This window comes from Taurulus bubalis (genome assembly GCF_910589615.1).
Source record: "Taurulus bubalis genome assembly, chromosome: 12".
Classification (NCBI taxonomy): Eukaryota; Metazoa; Chordata; class Actinopteri; order Perciformes; family Cottidae; genus Taurulus; species Taurulus bubalis.
This window is the reverse complement of record NC_136600.1, coordinates 6,235,862-6,262,787: the sequence shown is the minus strand read 5'-3', so window position 1 is coordinate 6,262,787 and position 26,926 is coordinate 6,235,862. Positions and strand designations below refer to the sequence as shown.

The 26,926-nt window shown below is 42.0% G+C and overlaps 1 protein-coding gene across 1 annotated transcript in view; it reads right to left on the bottom strand.

Annotated features, from left to right (window-relative positions):
* The window catches only part of LOC306745220 (neuroendocrine convertase 1-like), a gene marked incomplete at both ends in the record, with an annotated part of 147,055 nt that overhangs the window by 102,201 nt on the left and 17,928 nt on the right, over positions 1–26,926 (bottom strand). Inside the window, 3 exons of the mRNA XM_079227973.1 lie at positions 5,946–6,051; positions 12,302–12,405; positions 15,362–15,443. Coding sequence (XP_079084099.1) covers positions 5,946–6,051; positions 12,302–12,405; positions 15,362–15,443 — 292 coding nt within the window. The remainder of the gene's footprint in view (positions 1–5,945; positions 6,052–12,301; positions 12,406–15,361; positions 15,444–26,926) is intronic.

Below are 26,926 nucleotides of genomic sequence, written 5' to 3'. Positions count from 1 at the left end.
CAAGACCTTTCTTGAATGACTTTCAATAATAAATTAGGGTTTTTATTTTTTTCAAGAAACAAATCACTTTAAAAAAGTTGATTTGTACAAGACATTATTATAGGTATATAAGATAACGTATAAAAGAAGATTATGAAGGGATTGAGGAGGTGTATGTGTAGAGTGTGGGGAACACTGAGTATATTCAGAGTGGACAGGCGGATACTTTCAAGAGGATACTCGCAAACACAGAAGGGGTTTCTGGGTAATTGTAGCATGAAGAGGCTCCTAGAGGACCCCTGTGCACGCTTCCAAATGCTGTATGTGTGTTGTCCTGTGCATGAAACTGTTTGGTTCTGCAGGGATGGATACCCAGAGACACTGAGAAGTTTCCTTTTGTTCATGTATTATTATGATTTAGTCTCATTTTCTCACGACAGAAATAGGTTTCCACTCTTAGGTTTCTTTATTTCCTCTGTATTTGTTTGTTTTGGTAAACGGGGCCCTGCCCTCTCGTGCACACATTCATGTAACGTCATAGTACGATGACAGACTCCTATGTGGATGCCTGCACACACCGTCGGTTAATGTTTATAGACTTACAGGCACAGAGGCATGTTCCAGGCTAAACAGAGCGTTGGTGGGATAAGTAAAAGCCCAGGCAAAAAAAAAGAAAGAAAAGAAAAAACAACATTCGCTCCAGTCAACCCCCACACACTTTGCTCCACCGCTCTGCTGGAGAAAAAAGGGGAATAAAATAGAGTGACCCTGCCACTAGCAGCTCTTTTTTTCCCCCACTGTTCTCTTCTTCCTCCCCCTTGCCGCGTTAAATCAAATTTCCATGTGGCTCCCGTATCTGTTGCACAGCGAGGTGATTTATCAGGGATGCAAAGAGCATGCAGAAACAATCTTTATTACATCCATTTCCTGCTTGTCAGCCGGGATCATGTTGGCTGTTCATTAAAGGCGCGGCGCAGGTGAGGAGAATGCATCCCGATGCCTTGATAGATTGTCTGCTCCCCTGTGGTGACAGCAGCTGGATGGATTGAACAGCGGGGGGCAAGGAGGGTGGAGAGAAAAGCGCTGACTCCGTCGCTCCCCCTGTCAGACACACTTTTACAGAGCCGGCCAGTGTCATTTCTACCAAACAGCCGCACACGCAGACTCCTGACACTCTCTGGACTCGAGCCAGGAGCCTGCCTTAATGCATGGGTGCATAAACACCGTGAGCATGATGTAAAAATAAAGAGACACACACATTTCTCTGCTGAAAACACCGGCCTGATAAACTCCTGTGAGGATAAAATACATAAGCTGCGACAAATAAAAAAATGTAAAAAAGTATAATACATGAAAATAAATATTCATTATGCTAACGAAAAAATTACACTCATACATACATACACATCCTGTGTTGCTTGGTGACCAATTTGTTTAGCTACCAGTCAATGACTTTGTGGCTTGGTGACAAAAGATAATCATGATAATCGAGCTCTTAGTTTGTGTTTCCTCGCCAGCCGGCTGTGTGTTCAGTGGTGTGTGTGGAAAATGTTTTCAAGTGCGCAGTGATTAGGGAAATTATGGCCTGTTTTGTTTACACTGCATAGGGAAAATACAGTCAGTTTGCGCTCAGACTCTAGTAATAGTATTATGATATAAGTCACTACACCGGCGTGGAGCACAAATCACTAGCATGCCATACCAGTCGTTTCAGTAGGAATCAATTAAAAGCAAACGCTGTTCTTTTTACCGACAGTTTGGATTGCTTTTTTTTTAGATGGCTTTTTGGCAGCTGTTGGTCTTATATGGGGAGTATTTTGGATAACTTATAATTTTAATAATGTTATAATGGTGATTAGATAACAGCAGACCAGGTTCAGACCATGTACTGTATCATGACATCATGGATAACCAGGAAAAATGTACAGTATAGTTTAAAAAAATACAAATTTCATTTTCCAAGCTGACTTTTTTTTAGAGAAATGCACATTTTCTGTCGGAAACGGACACCCCGCACGAGCAGACAGAAGACTCAATGCTTTTCATGCTGTAGGCTCACCTCATTAAGTCAATCAGCTGAGACTGTAGCTTGTGAAAAAATACAGCTCTGCCTCTTACAGCAGCTACGTAAGCATTCATAATCAGCCATAAAATGTTTTATCACACCTCCTACATCAACAGATAAACACATACAGTATGACAACATACAGTAAATACAGCTATGCATCTATATTGGGCTCACACTATTCCCTTAGTGGAGTGCTTTTCAAGGTACAACTATAAAACCCCGTCGTCTTCGTCTTTCTAGGTAATTCCTAGGACATAAAAAAGAAAGAAATGGCACAATGTGTACATCTTCTATAGAGTGCAGTAAAGAGAGGTAGCGAGAAGACAGGATTGGCTCAAATTGATGTTTACCTGTATCCGACATGCTATTGCAACGCTTTGCAAAGACAACAGCATATTTAAAAAGGACCATTTTCTTGCTCATTGCAAATTAGTGTGACATTATGGGAACCTCTGCTCGCTGAATCATCTTTGACACTGCTCGGTCTTCTTTGTGTGTATTCCACCTCTTTTCTTTCCTTTTTCTCTCTCCCTTCCCCGGTCTAATTTGCGTCCTGGCCCTCTCTGTGTACCAATGACATGTAATGACAATGGCGTGAGCGCCAATCGATACTGGAGTGCTTTCGGGCCGGCCTAGCCAGGAGGGGCAGAGGCCGGCGTTGATAGCGGGGTGACAGGGACACTGTGGGGCTGTCGTGGGAAAAGGTCTGAAGGAGATTGGCTGGATGCCATTTTACTGATGAATCTATACCTTTAACCGCACTCATGGGTACTTTATGTTTCTGTTGATGTGCACTGCATGTGACAGTCACAGTGGCGTCAGGTAGTCACGATGGGCCAGTTATGAAGCACACACACATCCTCTTATTGTCACGTGATCAAAGAGAGACTTGACATTGGACAATATCAACATACATGTAGCATAACTTTGTTATTTCTACTGTTTATTTGACCCCCCCACCAAAAAAAAAAAAAAAAGGCACCAATGTCTTTCTAATTTAAGCACACATTTATATAATGATAAATATCACCTGTTCCATAATAATGTGCCGTTACATAAAGAGACACTCCCAAAATGCCTTATATTGTCAGATATAGAAAGGAACGCTTCCTTTTTATTTTTCTCAATTTATCGTTTAATCTATAAAACATGAGAAAACCGTGATTAAAAGCCCATCAATACCTCAGAGCCCGGGATGACGGCATCAAATGTCTTGTTTTGTCCAGCCAGCCAGCCAAAGATATTTAGTTTACTGTAATGCAAGACCATGAAAAGCAACAGATTCTCACATTTAAGAACCTGAATGCGTCCCATTTCTGGCACTTTTCCTTGAAAAAATACTTAAAAGAAACAATTATGACAGACTTGCAGATTAATTTTCTGTTGATTGGCTCGTGGATTAATCCACTAATTATTGCAGCTCTGCTTCATGTCTTGTTACATAGTTACCGTGGTTAGAGGGAGTGATGGCGGGAGCACGACTGGTTAGGGTCTCCCGGCTGTGTGCACAGGTAACCCGGCTGTGTGCACAGGTAACCCGGCTGTGTGCACAGGTAACCCGGCTGTGTGCACAGGTAACCCGGCTGTGTGCACAGGTAACCCGGCTGTGTGCACAGGTAACCCGGCTGTGTGCACAGGTAACCCGGCTGTGTGCACAGGTAACCCGGCTGTGTGCACAGGTAACCCGGCTGTGCACGCAGTCGCTGCTACCTTACAAATACATTGCATAATCAATCAAACGTGTCTAATGCTGCGATTGCCACAAGACTAACTGAAATCCTGCTCTACCAAACTATTTCATATCACAATTTCACGACACTTTTTCTTTAATAGTTTTAGCATAACAGAAAATATACCTGGCTGAGGTAAATCAATGATAATACATGCAGACTGATTACTACAGAATCTCATTAAGGGAACCTGTGGATCTCCGAAAACCACAGGTGCTCAGTGGTGCACCACTTGAGGAACGAGATAAAATAGAGACACTAATGGCATTATATTGCTCTGAATATATTTTTCAAATTACACAAGAAATGCACAAGCAAAAGCACGTTGGTGAATGAGGCCCATGCTTTTATTGAGTTGTGTTTTGTAAGGGTCATGCTGAAGTCCATTAAGGTACAGTAATAACATTAATTCAATGCAACCATGTCTAATGGTGCAACTGTGGGACAATAGTCTGAAAGAGGAGCGTCAGAAGCAAACCCGGGCATGAGCATGCAAATTGAAGGTGGCATGGTGAATGTGATTCGACGCTTGCAGAGGGCCGACCTCTGATGCCAATTACATTACCTCTAAAAACAGAGGGAATGGATTGAAGGGCGGAGATAGAGGAGGAGGGGGCTTTCACTCAAAGAAAAATAATTAATTTCATTGTGATATCAAAATCAATAGGCATCGATTGAAAGGTGGCTAAAGGTGAGCGTGTACACAATCTTTCAGCTGTGAGAGGCAGACTGTCTGAGAGGAGGAGAGACAGAGAAGGAGCGGGAAGAGAAGAGAGAAAAAAGATGAAGGGTTGGCCAGAGGAAAGAGTCACCTCGTAGTTAACAAAGAGGGAACAGGGAAATAGAAGAGGGAAAGAACAGGAGAGAGAGAGAGAGCGAGAAAGAGAGAAAGAGAGAGAGGGCTCTTGCCCAGTGGAATCAATACAGAGAGGTGGAGCAGAGTACAATAGCCTCGAAGGAGAGGAGATTCAGTGGTGCAAGTCTAATACTCTCCGTCTCATACACATACATATACATTAACACACACACACACACACACACACACACACACACACACACACACACACACACGCTTGCCCCTTCTCTGAATCCTTTTTACTCTTGCTTTTGCCTGACATTTCCCTCTATATCTTTCTTCTATTTAATTTCTTTCTCTTTTTCTCTGACTTGCTTGCTCATTCTGTATCCGCCCTCCATCCCTCACCACCAATACCCACACACACACACACACACACACACACACAGACAGACACAATGAGTCTGTATGCAGAGGGATGCACAGCAAAGAGAAGGCCTTCTGTCCACCATAATAGCAGCATCTTCCATCAATAACGGACAGAAAAGTAAGAATCCACACACAAAGAGACGTGCATGGACGTGCATGGATGAAAAACACACACACACACACACACACACACACACACGCCATATCTTGGAATAACGGCACGTTTATAGGACATTTTCTCCACTTCCACACAGTGGAGTCAGAGCCACTTGGTGCATCCAAGTACAAAAGTGTCACATGAACACTTTTAACACACACATACCAAACAGCACACTCCAACGCTACTCCAGCTCTATCAGCACTTGAGACTAGTGAGGCTTCAATTAGTTCTTGATGAATGAGCCCATAAGATGCTGCTCTCTCATTTCCCTTGTTGCCAGATATCCCAGCAATCAGAGAGAAATGAATTCTCATTGTGGCGTGACTGAGGCGAAGATGACAGTGGTGGTGGAGGTGGAGGGTGGGGCGTGGAGGGCCACCAACATAAATCAATCACCTTCTCCACTGAGGGTCTGAGTTCAGCTTAATCACACCAAACTTGACGAGTCTTCGCAATCCTAAAATGTATTTGAATAGCGCACAGCAAACACAAAGGCAAAGTCTGCTTTATAATAAGCAAGATACGTTTATTTTCCAGATGTTTTATATGTTTGCTCTTGGCCTTAATGTAATAAACAGATCAAAATGATACTTCCAGCTCGTACACAACCAGAAAGAATCCACGCAGGACTCCTGTACGAACTAATAGTTTGTGTTTGTAAATATTTCAAAATATGCCATTATGTTCAAATTTTGGCCAGAAAAATCTGTCTCAGCATCATGTGCTTGTGTACCTATATAAAAGATGTTGCAAAAGAGGTGTTGCAGTAAAGGTTGGACTCACCATCATCAATGATGCTGACCACCACTCCATTACCGGTGACGTTGTTGATCCAAACCGGCATCACATTCAGGTCAAACCCACTGGAGATGTACTCGCCCTGTGCCAACTGAACACACACACACACACACACACACACACACAATTATCACAACTTGAAATGGACTATGGCAATGAGATGTTTATTGTTGAAAATAACCCACAATGCATCACTCACTGGCAGTAAGTGTAAGATTACTGCCAGAGAGAGCATCGTCATTGGACTTTCTTTGTTTTTGGTTTCAATTTGCACCGGTTTGTACATTTTTGTTGTTGTATTTTTACATATCCGGTGGCACAATTAACGTAATTGCACTTGCGTTTCTGCCTACTTGTCCCTGTGTAGAGCATTCATCTGCATCATCCCGTTCTTCTTCTTCTGTGTGCCATGCATTTCTAACAGCTTTTTTCCCCATGTCTACCATTCATGACCTGTCCTCTAGTCTAGATGCTACTGTGGTGTCCTGCTCCTGCCGACCTGCCCGGGTGCTCAGGCAGACATGTGCAGATTACATTTTCTTCCTACTTATCATACATTCATTCCACCCCTGACCTCTTCTCTACACTACACTGTTATGCTGTAGTCCCAAATAACTGATAATGGAACAAAAGAACAAAAACTCACACGCATAGGATTACAGTGACATCTTTATGCTTAAATCCAGAGTTAACAACAGACGTTACATAACGCTGCGGTATGTTGCGTTACTGCACTGTGCCACCTCTGCATGGAAACTAACTTAGCCAATAGGAAGACAGAATATTGATGAGACCCGTTGTAAAGGATTCTGATTTCTGTAATTGGAAAATATATTAAAACTTTTCTTTCCCTTTAAAATGATCGAATGTGTTTACGCTTCAGCCAAGAACACTTTTGCCGATAAAAGAGGCAATTTTTGTAATTTTGCAAAGCACCTGTTCAGAAATGTATATTCAGGCTGCTGTGCTCTTCTTAGTAATCTGCTTAATAACAGTTGTCTTAAACTACATGTTCATTACTGTTTCGACTTGTAAAAAAATCCTTTGTTTCATTGTTTTAAAAAACTGCTCAGCTCATAAGGGCATTGTTCAAATCTCAAAAATTGACAAGAAGAGTCAATATCCATTCCCTATCAGGAAAGATGTGAAAATACTTTCTGCAGAATCTGTACTGTGTGTGCATGGATGGACATATTTAGTTTAACACATGTTTATGTGAGGGAATATGTGCACATTCTTGTGTATGACTGCACTGTTCAGATTGCCCATAAGGAGCCCAGAGAGTTCATGAGGAAGTCACAGAAACAGATATTTCATCCTTGCGCCTCAAACCACAAATCCACCCACCTTCAAACAAGCACACAGATCTGCACACACATTCCACAGGAAAAAAGAGCCATTGTTGCAACTCCCATGAGCCTTGGTGGCCACAAAAAGAACATTCACTTAAAAACACAAACACCATCATACAAATATATTCACACACTAACACTTGACTCATACAACTTGAAATGGTCAGATGTACACACAAACAATTAAAAACAACACAATATATAAAAACAAATAATCACATACCCATAAAGCCAATGAAAATGTCTTACCAAATCTCCAACAATGGGGGGGGGGGGGGGCTGCTCAGTAGAGGATATGGTGTGTGTGTGTGTGTGTGTGTGTGTGTGTGTGTGTGTGTGTGTGTGTGTGTGTGTGTGTGTGTGTGGTTGCATCACTATCCAGTGGACCTCAGAGTCATTACACGTTCACAAACAGTGAGCCGATGAGCAAATTGGGGACGTTTTGAAAGTCCACTGTTGGTCATGCTTTAAATCATGCTGAGATCGTGTCGAAGAGACTCTACTAAATGTATTTCAATTGGAGCAAACAAGGGACCATTAAAAACACATCTAACATCAGGCCTTTTCTGGTCCTTTAAAAATAAAAAGTTAAACTCCCCTGACAGAACCCAGGATTTTCTTTCAATGTTGCATTGCACTTGTGTCCTAAATATAATTATATAGGAATGCAATCGGTTTGTTGAGGTACATTACAATGTATTAATCTTGTTATTACCTCATTACAATTGTGGGTTGTCATGAGCTGGCACACATCTTCCAACCATGTTCGACCCTGGGGCTTCTACCAAAAAGAGAGGCAACCTGATCAGAAGCCTGAACCAGCAGCTCTCCTCCGAGCTCCACTGGATGTGTAAGCTCATCACCCTCATCTACCAGGCTGAGCTCCGCTACACTACGAAGGAAATACATTTTGGTTTCTTGTACCCGCAATCTCTTTCTTCTGGTAACTACCCAAAGCTCTTGACCAGAGGTGAGGGTCGGAACGTAGATAAACTGGTAAATTGAGAGCTTTGTCTTCTAGCTTAGCTGCCTCTTAACTACAATGGTCCAGTGCAATGCTCACGTCAATGCTGATGCTGCACCAAACAGGCTGTCCAGCTCACCCTCCATTCTACCCTCACTTGTGAACAAGACCCAGAGATTCTTTAAAATCCTTTGCCTGGGACAGTGACTCCCTCCAAACCCAGAGGGTGCAATCCCCTGTTTTTTCCAGAAAAGAACCCTGGCCTCAGATTTGGAGGTACTGAGTCTCATCCTGACTGTTTCACACTCGGCTTCCATAAGACCCAGTGAGTGCTGACAGTCACAGTCTGATGGAATCAACAGAACTACATCATCTGCAAAAGAGTAGAGACGCAATTATAAGGTCCCCAAACATTCCTCCCCCGGCTACACATTGAAATCCTGCCCAGGGTCATAAGTCTTCTTCAAGTTCACATAACACATGTAGACTGGAAGGGTAAACTCCCATAAACCCCCCGGGGTAAAGCGTTACCAGCCCAGTTTGCCACTCTACAGGCACTGACCCCGACCTCCACGCGACACTTCAGCATCTCAGGGTGAATCTCATCGACCCAACAAGGAACTTTTTGAAAACCTCAGCGACCTCTGCTAGGGATATGGTTGAGTCTTCCCCTGAGTCTTCCAACTCTGCTGCCTTGACAGAGTCCTGTTGGTCGGGTTCAGCAGTTCCTCAAAGTGCTGAAGAGACTGAGCCGAGGCCTGCTTTCCCATCCTGAGTCATCTAAAAGTTTGCCAGCTGAAAGTCTTTATACATGGTCTCCCCAAACTCCTGTTTGGTGCAGGAGCACAAACAGCAGTCAGAGACTTCCTCTCAGCAACTCGCAGTTGCATAGAGGCGACGCTACAGTTCCCCTGATAAAGCTCCAATACAGTGCTGCTCAGCCATGGATTTATGTATTCGCACAACCGCCTGGCACCTCTCACCCTGGGCAACTCTGAAAAAGAGTCCAGCCTTACTCCAGGAGTTTGGCTCCAAAATCAATTCTACGAGGTGAGCCCAACTACATCTAGTTAGGGGTGGAACGGATCATAAAACCCAGTTTGGATCGTATCACGGATCGGCTCACAAATTATATCAGCACAAAAGGAAAAAAGGAGCAGATACAACTTTAAAAATCCCTGATCTTTTTTTTCACGAATTTCCAAAGTTCAAGGCTTTTTTGCCACAGTCTCAATCATTTCAACCACTCTGAAGTCAGTGTAAACTATAATGTGTAAACAGGTAAAAATTCCCTTTCTAATATCAATTTATGTTGTTGTGAAAACTATTTTCTTCAAACAACTGGATTTATTTAAGTTTCTCACCAACACTATATTTTAAAGGATTACATGTGAACATATCCTGATAATACTGACTTTCACCAAACAGAGCCTGAACGCATCATAACCGTGGTTCCTGCTGTCAATTTAAACACGGATTGGTTGTTCATATTGTAAGATCATCAGAGTTTGGCAAACAGAAAGCATACATGCTGATGTTTTTTTTTTAGCGAGTACATTTCTGAAAGGTAACAAGCGAGTCTTGATTCATGTATCCTATTGCAGCTATTCAATCTGTGTTCACCAAAGTTTCAATGTAGGCTATGGGGGTTGTGGTTTTGATAGGTAGACATCGGTAAGGGTTGCAATTCCCCTCTTTGCAATTTTCTCTAAAATTGAAAAAAAAATAAGCATATTTGCATTTATATTATAGGAAGAAAAATACAATGAGTTGTTGTTTTGACCAGAAAGGTGGTACACACTTGTTTGGTGTGAGAACAATTGTCCACTGTTGTAATTTAGGAAAGTATGTATGTGGGAATGTGTGAATGAGAGAGAGAAATAAATATATAAGTATAATAAGCAAGAGCCTCTGTGTGTCCATGCATATGTTTGTGCATGGGGGGTTGCATCTAGGTAGCAGTGCTGCTTTGTAGTGTGTGAGAATAAAGCAGATGAATGGAGGCAGCCAGCAAGCTAATGTCCACCACAGCACGAGGACCGGCCCTGGTGAGTGTGCACACACGCGCACACACACACACACACACACACACACACACACACCTGTGCAAAAAAACAGACATACACCTTTGTAAACTTGGATATAAGCCCAGAGTGAGGCATCTTAAACGCTGACTCACTTCTCTCACACACACACACACACACACACACACACACACACACACAGTCCTAAAGTGAAAGCCAACAACACAACCTTCCTAGTCACACACACACACACACACACACACACACAGTCCTAAAGTGAAAGCCAACAACACAACCTTCCTAGTCACACACACACACACACACACACACACACACACACAGAACCGTGAACAGAATTCTAATCATTCTCTGAAGCACTGGAACACAAACGATCCTATCTCTCTACATACATGTGCGCACCTACACACACACTCAAACCAACATAAATATATGTAAACAAAAGTTCATGCAACACAAGAGCACAAAACAAAAACACAACCACTTCCTCTATGCAGAAGACACACATGCAGTCAGATCAACAACAAAACAATCTCTCTGTCCTCTCCACCTTTATCTTAGCTGCCCCTCAGCTTTAGATCTCTCTCTCTCTCTCTCTCTCTCTCTCTCTCTCTCTCTCTCTCTCTCTCTCTCTCTCCCTCCCTCCCTCTCCCTCTCTCTCTCTCTCTCTCTCTCTCTCTCTCCATCTCTCTCTCTCTCCCTCTCTCTCTCCCTCTCTCTCTCCCTCCCTCTCTCTCTCTCTCCTCTGGTCAAGCAATGGAGTCCACTTGTGCCTTGTGTGTGTATACTGCTCGCCCATGATGTACACACCAGCTTGTAGCAAACATACACACCACGGTAGCTCTCACACTCACACTCTCACACACACTCTCTCTCACACTCACACTCACACACACACACACACACACACACACACACACACACACACACACCTGGTCCTGATAGGCTACCAACCTTGAGCAGATTACTGACCCTCAATCAATATCCACATCCACCAGAGGCTGATAAAACACAACAGAACGAGAGCAGGGGAGGAGGGCGAGAGAGAGAGAGAGAGAGAGAGAGAGAGAGAGAGAGAGAGAGAGAGATGTACTCAACTCAAGAAGATATTTACATTTTTCTTGATTATTGCGTTTTGTTCCATTGTTCATCATGTAATCACTCGTATCAGTGGGCTGGCATAACACTTAAATATGTTGCTCGCACAAACCCAAATGTGTCCAGGAGCGAACCCAAAGCTGTTTAGTAACATTTATTGGTCGAGTTCCATTGTTGTCATGAAAAGGGGTTTTGTAGAAAAACCAACAATGTATGTATCAGGTAGTGTATCGGCGCGCAGGTAAGGCAAACATAAAAAAATGTCTAGTCTACATTAATTAGTTGAATTTGAACAGAATTGTTGTCTTATCTCTTATTCAAAGACCGTTCTGAGAAAGATATCATACTGGTGGAGACTGCACAGAAGAGACAAAGAATGACGGAGGGAGTGGAGAAAATATGGATAATACAAAAAAAGTCTGTAAATGCAGTCGTTGAATATGTTGTGCATCAATTTTACTAGAACAAATAACATTTTCATCCCCAAACATACCGGTTTTGGACTGCAGTTGCTCTGCACAAACACATTTTGTGCAGAATTCTGCTGAAGGGATGCGCTTGTCTTGTTTCAGCACAGTTTGTGTGTCAGTGTTGCTCCGAGCCTCATCAATCCTCGACATCTGTCTCAGTTCAACATGGACAACCCCATTCACCTCCTCACTCTCTCTCCCTCTCTCTCTCTCTTTTTCCTTTCCTCCATAATCTGGGTACCTCCCTCTCTCTTCTGTCTCTCTCCAGTCACACATGAAAGCCTGCCTGACTTATGCCTGTCAGAGGAACATCCTTCACCATGAGGACAAGAGCTGAAAGGAGAGAGAGGAGGCTCCCGGATAACACCGATGAACATAAACACACACACACACACACACACACAATAACACCCACCAGTTCCCACTGCATGGGCCAGAGCGGGTCATTGAAGGTGAGGGACTGGTCACTCTTATTCTCCTCAGGCTGCCTGTCGGATGCAGACTCTCTCCTCTGGGAACCTGCAAGCACACAGACCCATAATGTGTGGATGTGTGTGTAGTTTTTTCTTCTTATTATTTTGAACTCTGACACCAGGAAGTCCCTGGTCTCCAACCAATGGTGAAAGGCCTCCCAAATTCCCCTTCTCTCCAGTGAGGTGGAATACTGTCGGAGGATTAGCATATCATTAGCATAGCATTAACATCTCATTACTGCCGCACAGCTTGGCTCGCTGTCTGTTGACGTGCTATCAGCTCATCAAGGCCTGCATCTTTCTCTCCATACACTACATGCACATTCATTGGCACTCTCTCCATCTTTCTTCACATTTTCACCCTGCACAGCACTCCATCTCGCTGCCATTCACTCCCTCTCTCTCTCACTCACACACACACACACACACACACACACACACACACACACGCGATGGATATGAATCAGCTTGTTTCATAATATATTGTATGCGTTACGAAATTAATTAATACTGTAGTTGCTAATGGAATCCCCCATTTCTGAAATGTCTTCAATACAACATGGCACACAAACATGCATGTGTATATTTAAAGCATTAGTATTAATTAGGGGTTAAATGCAACATGTATTGATCCCAAACCATTTGATTCGGTGCGCAACTTTCTGCAGTCCATGACTCAAGTAATTGCTTTCACATTAACTACTACACTTTAATTAGGTCTAGGTCTTAGCATGTTTACAACATAAATTCTATGCACGAATCCCAAGATGTATAACTCATATACAGATTGCTGTCCGTATGGCCAATATAAATATCTGATCTCTTTTAGATCCATTGAACCTCAGGCAAGAGCATTTTCTTAATCGCATTTGAACGTTCTTACTTTTTTTGTACGGTGGGCTCGTTCCACGTCAGATTCTGCAAAAGCTCCTCGCTTCAGATAAGCGTGTGTAAATGACCAGCGTAAACATGATGAATACCATATAAGGCTATGTTTCCTGCCCTCTATGCCCTATATTTACATCCTGCTTTCAGAGAGCCATAAAGGAAAGTCTATTATTCTTAACGCATCAGCAGCAGAATTTAGGGACCTGCTGTTAATACCGTGACACCTGAGAGTCGTACTGTCACTGAAATAAAGAAGAAATGGTTCCATAAGAAAAAAAAACAGGAGGTGGGTTAAAGCCATTTTACAGTTTGAGATGTTCATACTGATATTATAGATATTGTTTGCTATACAATATAATTAATAGCCAATTTAAATGAATTTTGACCAAAAGAAAATTCAAAATACGGAAAATTGGTGAATGCCGCAGTAAATTTGTTTGTACGAGTGGTTCTTGCATGAGGCCCATTGTCTTGGCGCACTATGGTTTGCAGTAAGGAGCAGAGACAAAAACTATGTGATGACATCGTTTAACCAAACCTGGGTATGTCTCTGGACACAGACAATCAAAAGTGAGAAACCATCTGCGACGACATCATATGATACATCTTATTATCTGAGTAAATATATTGTCTGATTGTAATAGGTATATATATTTGATCAATATAAGTACTTGATCAGACTCGAGATCAGGGAAGTTGTCTTTCCTGTTTAAAATGTATGCTATTGACAGTAATGTGATGTCTAACACTACTTGAGGACCAGGGACTTGTCAGTAATACTAAAGTACATGCTCAAATGCTTAAAGTATAGGGGTAAAGTATATAACTGACCATTTATTTATGGACTTTGAAAAGGATAGCTGAGAATTTGTATTCAGGTAGTTAATCGTCCTTTTATAGATTTATTTTGATCTTGTTTTAATTGTCAGAGTAATTAAACAAACCATTAGAAATAGAAGCAACCCAAGTGACAAAGTGCAACCCCACACATCCTGGCACAACAGATTCATAATAAGTTGGACTGATGAGAGAGTCCAGTTAATTCCAGTACAAGGTATGGAAGCCCATAATAATAATAATAATAAAGTAGTTATTTCTTTGTCAATCCTACTATCCTCCTAGTATACAGCAATAACATGCTACTATTATAATTGCTCCTACTAGCTTATTAGCTGGTAAGAATGTGATAATAGAGAAACATCACAGATCTGTCAGGTAATACAGCAGAATAGCTCCTCTGGTTTCACCTCCACTGTGTGTGTGTTTCACAGTTTGTTACGTTACACTTGGGCAGCACAAGTGTGACGTGTGTGAAAAGCACAGTGTATTTACTACAAGTAATCTAAATATGTGAACATGGGAATGTATTCACTTGATCTTCATTTTCTTTCTCACTTGCCTCACTAAGTTGAATTGGGAGGAACTCTGCTGGAAAACTAACCCGAACCCATGCAAAGAAATATTTAAATTTGCTGATGTTCATGTCAATTGTACTTTTTGTAGAAATAATACTGAATTACTACTCATCTATTTAACAGCAAACATTTTGCAGCAATATTTTTGGTCTGACTTTAGTTTGTATTTCCAACATAATAAACACAATTTATTTCTGTTACAAATATATATATGTATATATATATACATATATATATTTGTTTACTCTTTTCCTTCACAATTGTACTCTCTAAAGTTAATCAAAACCAAAAGAGTGTACACACAATTAAATGTTAAATTGTTTAATTCACTTAAAATTCATTAATCTGCCTTGTTGAATTTCATTATTTATTAAAATGTTTGTCCTTTCTATTCTACATGTCCTTTAGTAAGATATGATTGTACTTCTATTTACACTTTGGTTTATGATAAAATGTAAATTTGTTGAGGGGGGGAAGTTTTTATATTATGTTGCCGGGCCACTGTCAATCAAATTGGGTGAAACCAGACCCACACAGTCCAGGTGTAGCACATTTCTGGACCTTAACATTGTAATTTATGAATAATTAATGTTAGAGATGAATAGCTTGGATTTGAAATCAATTTATCAGGGGCTTTAACCAACTGGAGCTGAGCAAAAGCATGACTGTAAGCTGGTGAAAAAAAAAAAGTAAACGTACCGTGAGTGGTTCTGCGATCCAGTTCCGTCAAAGGAACCCGCTTGTCTCTATGATGACTGTGCTGCCTCTGCACCTGCTGAACCTTGAAAGCACAGCACAGAAATACATTACTTTGAGGAAAATATGACATAATGCTGACTTTGGTCAATCATTATAATATTAAGACATTTCACTCTTCTGTGTGTTGCATCCACCTCCCTTTCGTAAGTTTAGTGTCCACACCTGGGCTTGTGCCCATTTGTGAAGTCTTGTTTCGGCTTTGTGTGGATTCATGTGTGGATAAAAGCAAAACAGTGAGAAGCGCGGAGCAAATTAAATATATTGTTTTTTTTCGGTTTCATTCTAGAGCGGGAGAATCCATAGCAGAGGGAGAGTTGGCTATCTTTATGGAGGAGAGTGAAAGGTTTCCTCTTCATTAGTTCAAAGAGTACTCGCTCACTCTCTCCTTTGCAGTCCCATTGTCCTGGGTTAAAAGCAACGAAAACACCCTCACCTCACCTACACCTCTGTCCTCTACAGCACACATGCACACATGCACACACACACACACGCACACGCACACGCACACACCCTTTCATTGGCCGCTGCTTGCAGCTTTGATCTGATAAGAGGCTGGTCCTTGTGAAGGTGGGCGCACTAAATCAAACAGCGGATCACAGACACACGCACACAAAACGCACACATATCAATGTCAGGCCACTATTGTCCTCTTACACTTAAATCAGAGTGGAAAAGGTTGAAAATAAATACAACTGAGAGGCGGCTGCCATCTTTTATGTCCTAAAAGCCTGCTTGCTTTATTCCCCCTTCATGTTCCTCAATTAGACTCAATTAACAAGAGCTGGTCTAAACTATCCGAGGAAGACGAGAGTAGGCTGAGGGGGAGGGGCTGTTAGAGCCAAGAGCTGCATGTGTGATATTACACACACCTCAGACAGGAAGTGGATGTGATTTGTACAGTTCTGTAAATGTAATCCTATTTGTGTTTACATTAGGTATATTGATTCAAGATTAAATGAAACAAAAACAATAATAATAACAATCAGCTCAGCGTAATATTTAGATTACATAGTGTACACATTTTAGGAGATACCTAATTGTTTTGTAAAAGAAACTAGAAGCTTATCATCAAAATACGTGCAGATTTCAATTGGAACAAGTTCCTGTTTCAGTGTCAAGTGCACAATGATGCCTTTAACACGCTGGATATTACAGGTGTGTCGCTTTAGCAAAGCTATTCTTCAAATGTCACAACAGAAATAGAAGGTTAGAATAGGGTTAGCACTGTTGGACTTGGATCAGCTGAACATACTGTGGACTGACCAATCACAGTTCAAAAGTATTCAACCTAACCATTGAGGAGACTGCAGAGGGCTTAAAGATAAATGGCAACCCAAAATATCAAGTGTCCAATTGCAATGATCGAGAGTCACTTACATTTTTCTGGAAAACAAATTAAAATTTGAAGGGTATTTGGGGGAATTAATGACCCAAATGATGTAAAATGTAAATAATAAATGCAGTGTCTGAATTATACAGTTTTTTTTCTCTGTTAAAATAGTCATTATTTTAACAGAGAGATCATAGCATACTGTGGTGCTATGATGTACATACTTTGTATGTACATCATAGCACCACAGTATGCAAATACGGCAAAAACTAAAAATACAATTAACAAACTTCTGCACAAGTAACCATTAGAAAAAGCATAAATACTGACTCACCTTTCATGACCAACTCAATATCTGCACAGGCATTCATGTAAATGTCATAATGCCAACACAAACGCCGTCACTAGCAGAAGTGACATCATCCAACCAGTGAAGCCCTGTGACCTTGTCATTGGCATACGATGTCCAGCTTCAATGCACACACGCTTTAAAGGTTTCTATGACATATGGAAAAACATTTGTAAAAAAACAAACTAATTCTTAATAATATGTACAACATATATGAATGTGTGTATATACTTTACATGTTTTCATCAGGCGTGTTTAAAAAAAACATATATATATATATTCATGCATTGGTGGGCTTGGATCACAGTGGCTGTCCATGCAGGGATCCAAACTGAATGGAAATTCAATATATTAAAAGGTGCGTGTTCTGACAATGATTCAATTATGTCATTTGTTAACCATTTCCCCCGGACGCCAGTGCATTCCAGACTTGTAGGCTGCAGTGCTTTGTTTATTCTGCCATTTTGTCTGCAAAAATGCATCACTGTAGCTATTAAGCTTACCCGATTATAATTTCTTTGTTTTCACAAAATGTGCCCTAATACTGCCCAGAAAGAGTTGGGAAAACACGTATTTCTATAAATGACACACATTGCACGATGCAACATATTATACTGCATGTGTTTGTAATTTATATATAACAAAACTAAGACATGCACATGCACGCAGATTATAAGGATGTGACTGCATATGTGTGTGTGTGTGTGTGTGTGTGTGTGCGTGTGTGTGTGTGTGTGTGTGTTTGTTTGCCCCAACTACCTTGTAAAACCCCTCCAGCCCCTCCTCTGGAGGAGCAGCCAGGACACGGTGATCAATACACATGATAGGGAGCTAATCGCTCTCTGTCAAGCCAGGCCCTGCCAGCTACTAATGGCACACACTCACTGGGGATGGTCTGCGTGTACGTGTGTGCGTGCATATGTGTGTGTGTGCGTACATATATAAGTGTTTGTGCGCACATGTGTGTGTGTGTGTGTGTGTGTGTCTTAATGGCAGATTGAGACTCTTTAGGGAGTGTTGCTCAAGGTTAGACTCAGGGGACGAGGGGCAATTGACCACACTGTCTGTGACACTGACCCCTCCACTGTCAGCGCATTCATCATCTAGCTGTGACATATAGGCAGCGCGCGCGCACACACACACACACACACACACACACACACACACACACACACACACACACACACACACACACACACACACACACACACACAGAGATAAAGTACAGATAAAACCACACACACACATTACATCACTAATCAGAAAGGCACATTCTACAAACAGAACTTCTTTCAATGGCTGCCCAACACATACAAAGTAAACCAGTGCAACTTCAGCATCAAATGCAAAAGATGCTGACATTTCTCCTTTCAAAAATAAAAGCTTGTTTGAATGGAAAAACAGACTGACTGACTGGTTTGAAATCAGTGAAATATAGACAAGAGGTAGGACAAAAAAATTAAATAAACCTGATTTTGAAGGGGAAAAAAATTCCAGCAGCGAGGAAGAAAAGAGCCGTGGAACATGATTGAACGGCTGAGGTAGAACTGACAGAGGCACAATGTGCATGTGTGGAGGTGTAGGAGAAGAAAGACAGTAAGATGGAGGGAGTAAAAGTGTGTGTGTGTGTGTGTTCACAGATATAGCTCTACAAAACATAATTGATTGATTGAGAAGGTGGTGAGGAAACACAGAGGTCTGAGTCTGGAAGAGTGAGTGAGTGAGTGAGTGAGTGAGTGAGTGAGTGTGTGTGTGTGTGTGTGTGTGTGTGTGTGTGTGTGCGCGCACGCACGCACGCACACACACATAATACTCCCATGTCTCTATATGAATGAGTGGATGCGGTGGATGGCAGGCAGCTGCAGCCGTGTGATACGAGCAGAGTTGCAGAGATATCAACGCTGACATTTTGGGCTTCGCTACCCACCCACGGCCCCCTGGGAAAGTGATGGCGATGGCAGCGGCAGTGGCCACTTGTCCCCCTCCCCTCTCACCCCAACCCACACCACCTCACCCAACCTCCTCCCTCTGCCTGTCACTCACAACGCTAGGCCTCCTGAGGCTTGGTCGGCCCCGGCCTGGCCCTTGCAGGACCCATGATGCCACGCAGCAGTGAACGCACCACATGACCAACCAGCGCCCAGACCCTGATGCACTGCTGATCCCTATCTGGACCTCAACCCCCACCTCTAACATTCCCCACCCATCTACTCTCTGCCTCTTCATTCAATCTCTCATCTCTAGCTGCCAGGCTGATATCCCCAACCACGCAGAGAGAGAGAGAGAGAGAGAGAGAGAGAGAGAGAGAGAGAGAGAGAGAGAGAGAGAAACAAGATGAACAGTGAAACCAACACAGAGACACGTAGAAAGAAGAAATGTGTGGGTTCTACAGTAGCGTGCAGCAATAGAGAGGGAGCGATAGCATGCACAGAGAGAGAGGACAAAGATTAGAGGGAGATACACTTTGGCCCCTCCTCTAGCCTTCTCTTAGGGAACCTCTAGGCCTTGTCTCCCTCCTCCGCCTCCCCCCCCCCCCCATCTTACCTCCCCCCACCCACCCACCCACTCGCCCACACCCCCGGGCCCTCTGGTGTGTTGCTCACTCCATTGTGTCAGCCTTCAGAAGTGCTCAGTTTGAGTGGCAGGCCGTCACAGATCAGTTCCCTGCTAAAGCGGCCCGGCAGGCCGGGGTGACGGGCCAGGAAGGGATCTAAGTGGGGTTTATCAGCGCTTCTTAACGCCTCTCCGGCTCCCTGACACAAAAGAGAGGGGGTATTAAACATCTAAAGCAAACCAAAAAGCGTGAAAGCTCCTTATAGGGCCGCGGGATTGCGGATGTGACTGGAGTCTTTAAAAAAAAAAAAAAAAAGAAGAAAAAGAAATAGCAAAAAAAAAAAGAGAATGAAAAATAAGGAGAGGAAAAGCACACAAATGCTTCAGCGGTGAGACTCCGTTGAGGGAAATTGTATATCCTATGTGGATAGAAGGTTGAGTGGGGAAGCGAGAGAATGAGAGAGAGACGACCTGTAAAACTAGCTTAATAATGCTTTGTAGCTCACCACATGTTTTCTTTGAATATGACAAGCTTGTGTATTGTAGTTCAAATTGTACATTAACCCTTTAAGCCCTAGCCCTAACCCTAACCCCTAATCCTATTTATTGTTTGAGTTGTGTTTAGAGGTTGTACATCGGGATGATATATTATTATAGCCCTCATTTTTATGTTTAATTTGATACCTAACATGTTTGTTTTTTTGGGGGTGAGGGATTTATACCATGATTTTTTCTTTATTTTCCAGATATAAAATGGTCCCCCAATTGGGGGACGCTAGGGCGTAACAGGCTACAAGTAGGTACATTGAAAGCACCCAAGTATAACCAAAATCCAGGCAAGTCAATGACACTCTGAAGACAATAAACCTTCAGTGAGTAATTTTAGTCTCAGATGGGTTGAATCTCCTTCTCTGTAACAAACGTTCAAACACACACAAAGCGGCTTCAGGACCGATCATCAAACAGTAAACAAAATAACAGGTGTTTAAAAACCAAGTTGGTTTAACAATGTGGATCAATAATAAAAGGAACTGCACATAATTAAATTAAACAAGGCTTTCAAACGCTGCAAACCTACAAAGTAGTGTGAACGCATTAAATGTAGTGATGCCGGTTTGTTAGCTAATTGGACGCAACAACTTTACTTCAGATCATTGACCAAAAAAACATACTTGAAACAAAGTACTATGATAGACCTTTCCGTTTAGTAGATCAGGACGTGTGTGGGAGAAGATTGCCGGGTCAGAAGTGACGTCAAGAATAGGGACAAATCGGATCTGTATTTAGCCACCAATGTGAGACACACAGGAGACGAGACATCGACCCTTTTCTTGTCATAATAGGAAAAAGCAAAAGAGCCACCAGTAACAACAATGGCTGACATTTGGCTGCTTCAGTTTCAGGCTCCTGGTGTTGTGCTGATGTACCGTCATGGCTCACTTGAATAGAACTGAGCCATCTTTAATGTTATTAGCAACACCGGTGTTTTCTCTAATATGACAAAGTCAAAATGTCTTTAAAAAAAAAACTTAGTTTTTCTGTTTAACAATTTAGATTTAGATTTTAGTCAAGAACATAAAACCTGATTAGCTGACAGGTCAAGAGCAAATAGGGCTACTCTCAGCACCCGTCCTGTAGGAGGACATAGCGTGGATGATACAGCACCCAGTCTGATGGATACATGCAAGGCAACCCTACTCTCCTGAGTTGGTACATACATGCAAGTATTTTACAATACTATCAGTCACTATTTTCTATGTAATAGACACTCAAAGCTTCCTCTACGGTCAGCAGTGAAATTGTTTATAAATCATCACCATATTGCTTAATAACAGATATCAAGTGGAGTGTCGCTTGATGGTAATTTTCTATAAAATGTAATGCATTGTGGGAAAAGAAAGCTGTGCATATGCATCGAGTTCGTTGTTCAGTTGATTTGATGACTCGACATCTTCTTCCGCGGGAAAAACTGGCGTCTCCTTCCATAACTTTGTTCTATTGTCTCTGACTTCTCTCACTGCTAAGGGCCTCGTCGCTGCTCGAGTGGCGGTAACAATAAGGCGGCGGTTCTACGCGGCTGCAGCTTAGACTAGCTCGACAGACGTTAAGGCAAAGAGAACGAACACAAAAAAATAAAGAACACAACAACAACACACGTCAGAGGACTGGGGCAGTAGTTGTCTGTATGTGTGTATTGAGTGTGTAGTCCACCGGCAGGTACCAGTGAGTGTATGTCAGGAGCTGGCAGGGGGTTCGTATCCGAGACATTTTGTAAAAGGTCAGTGTAGAGTTCAGTCCGAGACGTGTCTGTGTGTTTGAAAATGAAACCACACGAGGTACGAGAGTTAGGACAGTTAGGAAGAGGGTCACTGAGGGGAGGTGGAGCCTGAAGTAAACAAAGTACGGGCAGAGAGATCTGGGTGCTATTATCACCAGCCATGTGTGTGTGTGTGTGTGTGCGTGTGTGTGTTACCTGTGTGGCGGTTGCCCGTGTGGATGTATTCCTGTGTGCATGTCTTAGGATCATGTTTGAGTGCATGTCGTTTGTGCCGGTTTAAGTCAAAATGTATGCGAACGGTTCGTTATCTGCGTAAATGTGCATGTTGGCGCTTTGCGGCTTTATCTGTGTGTCGCCTCTGAGCCCTCGTGTGTTTGTGTGGCGCTGTTTTTTTTCTCCCAGTGCCTCGCTAATTGTGTCAATAGCAGGGCGATTAATACAATAGCTGATTGTTGGTTTGCTGACAGAGGGCTGAATCGACCGGGATTACATGGTGGCAAAACCTCCTCCTCCGAAAAACCACCATGGAGCTCTACTTGTGTGCGTCTGCGTCTGCATGTCGTACTCATGTTGTGGAGGACATAAATCTATTTGCACAATCACATTGTCGGAACTCGTCTTCCTTTCGGGGGACAAAATGCAAGTCCCCATAACATAAATCATTATATTTTAGGTTTACGGTTAGTTTAATGCTAGGTGTAGGTTAGGCTAGGATTAGTCAACAACAAGTAGCGGAATGTAGGTCAATGTAATATCCTCCAAATGTCCTAATTTCTTAGGGACTATTTTCAGCAGCGGATTAATCCACATTTGGTGCTCTAGTGATAATTTGTGTGTGTGCGTGCGTGAGTGTGTGTTGTAAACAATGTTCTTATAGCTCGGCTCTGCACATATAACCCTCAGAGCCCCATTCTTATGCACCGCTCTAACTCAGCCAGTGTTGTATATGAGCTACAGCAGTTGTTGTAGCTGTTGCAGATTACACTGATTCATGAAGAGTGACCCTTTTTCCTCTGGTGTGGAACACGTTTATATTTACGAGTTCAACTGAAGCGTTTTACTTTTACATTCTCAGACGTCATGGACCTCTAGATATTGGACGCTTCACAGTATTGTGCAATGTTTCAAGATGTGTAGGCGTGAACTATAAGTGCGGATGATGACTGTGCAAAGCAGACGAAAGCTCCAGAATAGGTGAGTAAATGGACGTTGCATGGAAATTGTCTTTTCAAAGTATGGGGGACAATCTCACAAAACAGATGCCATTATCTTTCGGGTACATTTTTCTTTAGCAGGCAGATGTCATTACAAAGACACACACAGTACAGTCAGTTTGGACAGAGTAAGTACTGTACAGCACTTGTATTTTCTAAGTCTGTAAGGGGTGTGCGTGTGTGTGTGTGTGTGTGTGTGTGTGTGTGTGTGTGTGTGTGTGTGTGTGTGTGTCATGCTGTTTCTGTGATGAACAGCCTGTGAAGCTGGCCTTTAGTCTACGGTGAGGACAAGATGGAGGTGTCTTTTGAACGTTTCTTTGCAACTTAATAGACAATCGTTTTTGTCCACCTAGTTATAAATTCTGGGCATAAAAGTTATTCTTTATCGATACACATGTTCTATGATATGGTTATATAAGTTTATTAACGTTACAGTACATTTAACTTCAGTTTTATTGAGGGATGGCCATTTTCTATTTTAAGTTCATTGCACAAAAAAAGCTGACCTTATAAATAAACTACACGACGGCCACATGAACAAGAGTTCACACAACAAGGCTGTAAAGGTGGTCTGGTTGATGTGACTGGACTGATCACTTTGTAGCAACAGATCTTTTTTAAAGACACAAAAAAGAGGGGTATATACGGACGTATTTTATAACGTAGAATAAAAAGTTCTCTGATAAAATCTCTCTTTACCTCCGGTGTCGGTAACTGCTACGCTCCAATCCACCTGGGCATGCAATCAATTTGCCTCCTATTTTGCTGACAAAATTCAGAAAATTAGACAAACAGTTGGTGGCTCCACACCAACCACAGGATAATGTGTCTGGAGCCGCAAAAGCTATTTGATATCACAGCTTATAAAGTTTTATATATAGTCATATTATATGTACAGAAAACTATAGTTTGTTGTATTTATGAAATTATAGAACAAGAATAAAGAATTTGTTTGACATTGTATTGCTAATTTACCTGCATATAACTATCAAAATAGTCATATGTCAGCTACATTAAGGTCCATTAAAAACATAACTGTGCAGACCTTTAGTGTTATCTATATATGTGGCTCATGTGGTAGAGTGCTTGTCCTGTAATCACAAGGTAGCGGGTTCGATACCTGTCCTCCTCACGTGAGTTTTACATTTTAAACGCATATCTTTTGCTACGTTTACACTGAGCGTCCTCACTACAGACTTTTAGAGCACCGCAAACAGAGGAGGACCGATCTGCCTTTACTACAGCAGTAGTGGAGTTTGGAGACATGATCCACTTCCTGAAAGTATATCTACTTTACTCAGTTTGCTGCAGCAGTTGAGGAATCGCTCTTCCGCAGCTTGATAGTTTTCATCAGTGTTTGTTCTGGAAGAGTCTTTCAACATTCAATGTTTTGTTATTTGCTAACTTCTCACCACATATCAGCAGACAGGTCAGCCTCAAACTACCTTTCTCCGTGAATTTTTTATATATCCGTTGATAGTTTAGCTCTGTGAATCACGAGTAGCACCTGCAGGGGAAGAGGCTTGACAGCGACGTGACAGGATGTGATGCACATTTTAGTTAAAGAAATATTTAAACATTTATTTTCAGTGACCCAATATCACCTCAAACTCCAAGATAAGAGGAGTTCCCTTTGAAAGATTTTCCACTGGGCAAAAAAAAAGAAGAAGAAAATAAAAGGCAAAGCCTCAGGGAGCCGCAACAGAGGGGCTAAAGAGCTGCACGCGGATCCGCATCCGGAACAAGTGGTTTTTCAAAAACTGAACAACTTCTTGACCGAAAATAACTGTTTTGCTGTCTTCCAGTCCGGCTTTCGTCAGCACCACAGTACTGAAACTGCTCTTGTTAAGGTTTTCACTGACATCCACTTAAACACAGACAGTGGCAGAACTTCAGTATTAGTATAACTGGATCTCAGTGCTGCATTCGACACGGTCGATCATGACATACTACTATGTAGGACTCTCTGGCGCAGCACTTGACTGGTTTGAATCCTACTTGAAGGATCGACAATACTTTGTGTCGGTAGCTAATTACCCATCAGAGCTGACTAGGATGACATGTGGTGTTCCCCAAGGTTCAATACTGGGGCCTCTTCTGTTCAACATATGCATGCTTCCACTGGCTCAGATTATGAAAAACAACAAAGTGTGTTATCATAATTATGCAGATGACACACAACTCTACATAACTATATCACCAGGGGACTATAGTCCCATACAAGGGCTGGCTAAATGCATTGAAGAAATCAACAACTGGATGTGCCAGAATTGTATTCAATTAAATCAAGATAAAACAGAAGTAATTGTTTTTTTGAACGATTGAAAGTGAGCGCTCAGCTTCAATCACTAATGTTAAAAACCTCAAACCAAGCCAGAAATCTAGGTGTAGTTATGGATTCAGACTTCAACCTGAACAGCCATATCAAGACAATTACAAAATCAGCCTACTATCACCTGAAGAATATATCAAGGGTTAGAGGACTTATGTCTCAACAGGATTTGGAGAAACTTGTCCATGCATTTATCTTCAGTAGACTTGACTACTGTAACGGTGTGTTCACAGGCCTCTGTAAAAAGTCAATCAGAAAGCTGCAGCTGATTCAGAACGCTGCAGCTAAGTATGTTTGTGATCTGCTGCTACCTTATGAACCATCTCGGCCACTCAGGTCGTCTGGGACGGGTCTACTTTCTGTTCCAACAGTCAAAACTAAACATGGAGAAGCAGCGTTCAGCTTTTCTGCTCCACACATCTGGAACAAGGTCCCTGAAAGTTACAGTCTGTCCACATTGAAGACTTTTCAGTTTGCTGCTGCCTTTAATTGATCCAGATTCAACGGCTGCATCTCACTACTGCATTTTATTTCTTAAACTGCACTGCAACTTTTATTCAATTTTTTTATTTTTTATTTTAAGGTTTTTGACTTTTAATGTTTTAATGAATGTTCTTAACCGTTTGTAAATCCTCTTTTCTTCTGCATTATGTTTTGATGCTTTAAATGGTTTTATGTGAAGCACTTTGAATCGCCTTGTTGTTGAAATGTGCTATATATAGCACATTTCAACAAGGCGATTCAAAGTGCTTCACAAGTTTATTTGTATACAAATAAACTTGCCTTGCCTTTAGTTTGTGTTAACCACAGGTACTATTTCAGGCGTCTAACCAAACTTCCCCATCCGGCTTTAAGGCCTCTGCAGCGCTCTATCAAAACTGCTTGTCTGTAGGACAGCTGTCTGACTGAAATGGTAAGTGACGGCTATGACTCTGTGGTAAAGTGCTGTCCACGAGTCTCTAGTAATTGCTGCCTTTTCAGCACTTTGCAGATCAGCCCTCAATTTCACCGCCATTTCTTTATTCTTTTCATCGTCCCCATTCTCGTGGTTGTTGCTGCTCGCCTCGTTGTCAGCTGCATCTCAACAAATACCCTCAGCTCGCGGAAGCCTTCTCCTTCCACAAAGCTTGACCGGGGAATAACCTCCAATCACCGTTTTCGTTACGAGCCGTTTAACTTTTTCGGCCCTGGTGGCGTCACAATGGGGCATGCTAACGCTGCTGGAAAAATAGATGATGAGAGATTGCCTGAGATCAAGTACTCTTAGTCCATCTCTAATTACTGCATTATTGAAATACAAGTAGATGAGAAGTTTAGTACATGGTTGCTCTTCACTTTACAAAATGTTAAAGTTACAATCAAAACATATTCCAACAACAAATCCGCTTCAAGAAAGAAGAATTTCCAGTCAGGAAAGACATTGACTTTCTCTTCCTTCCTCAAACACAA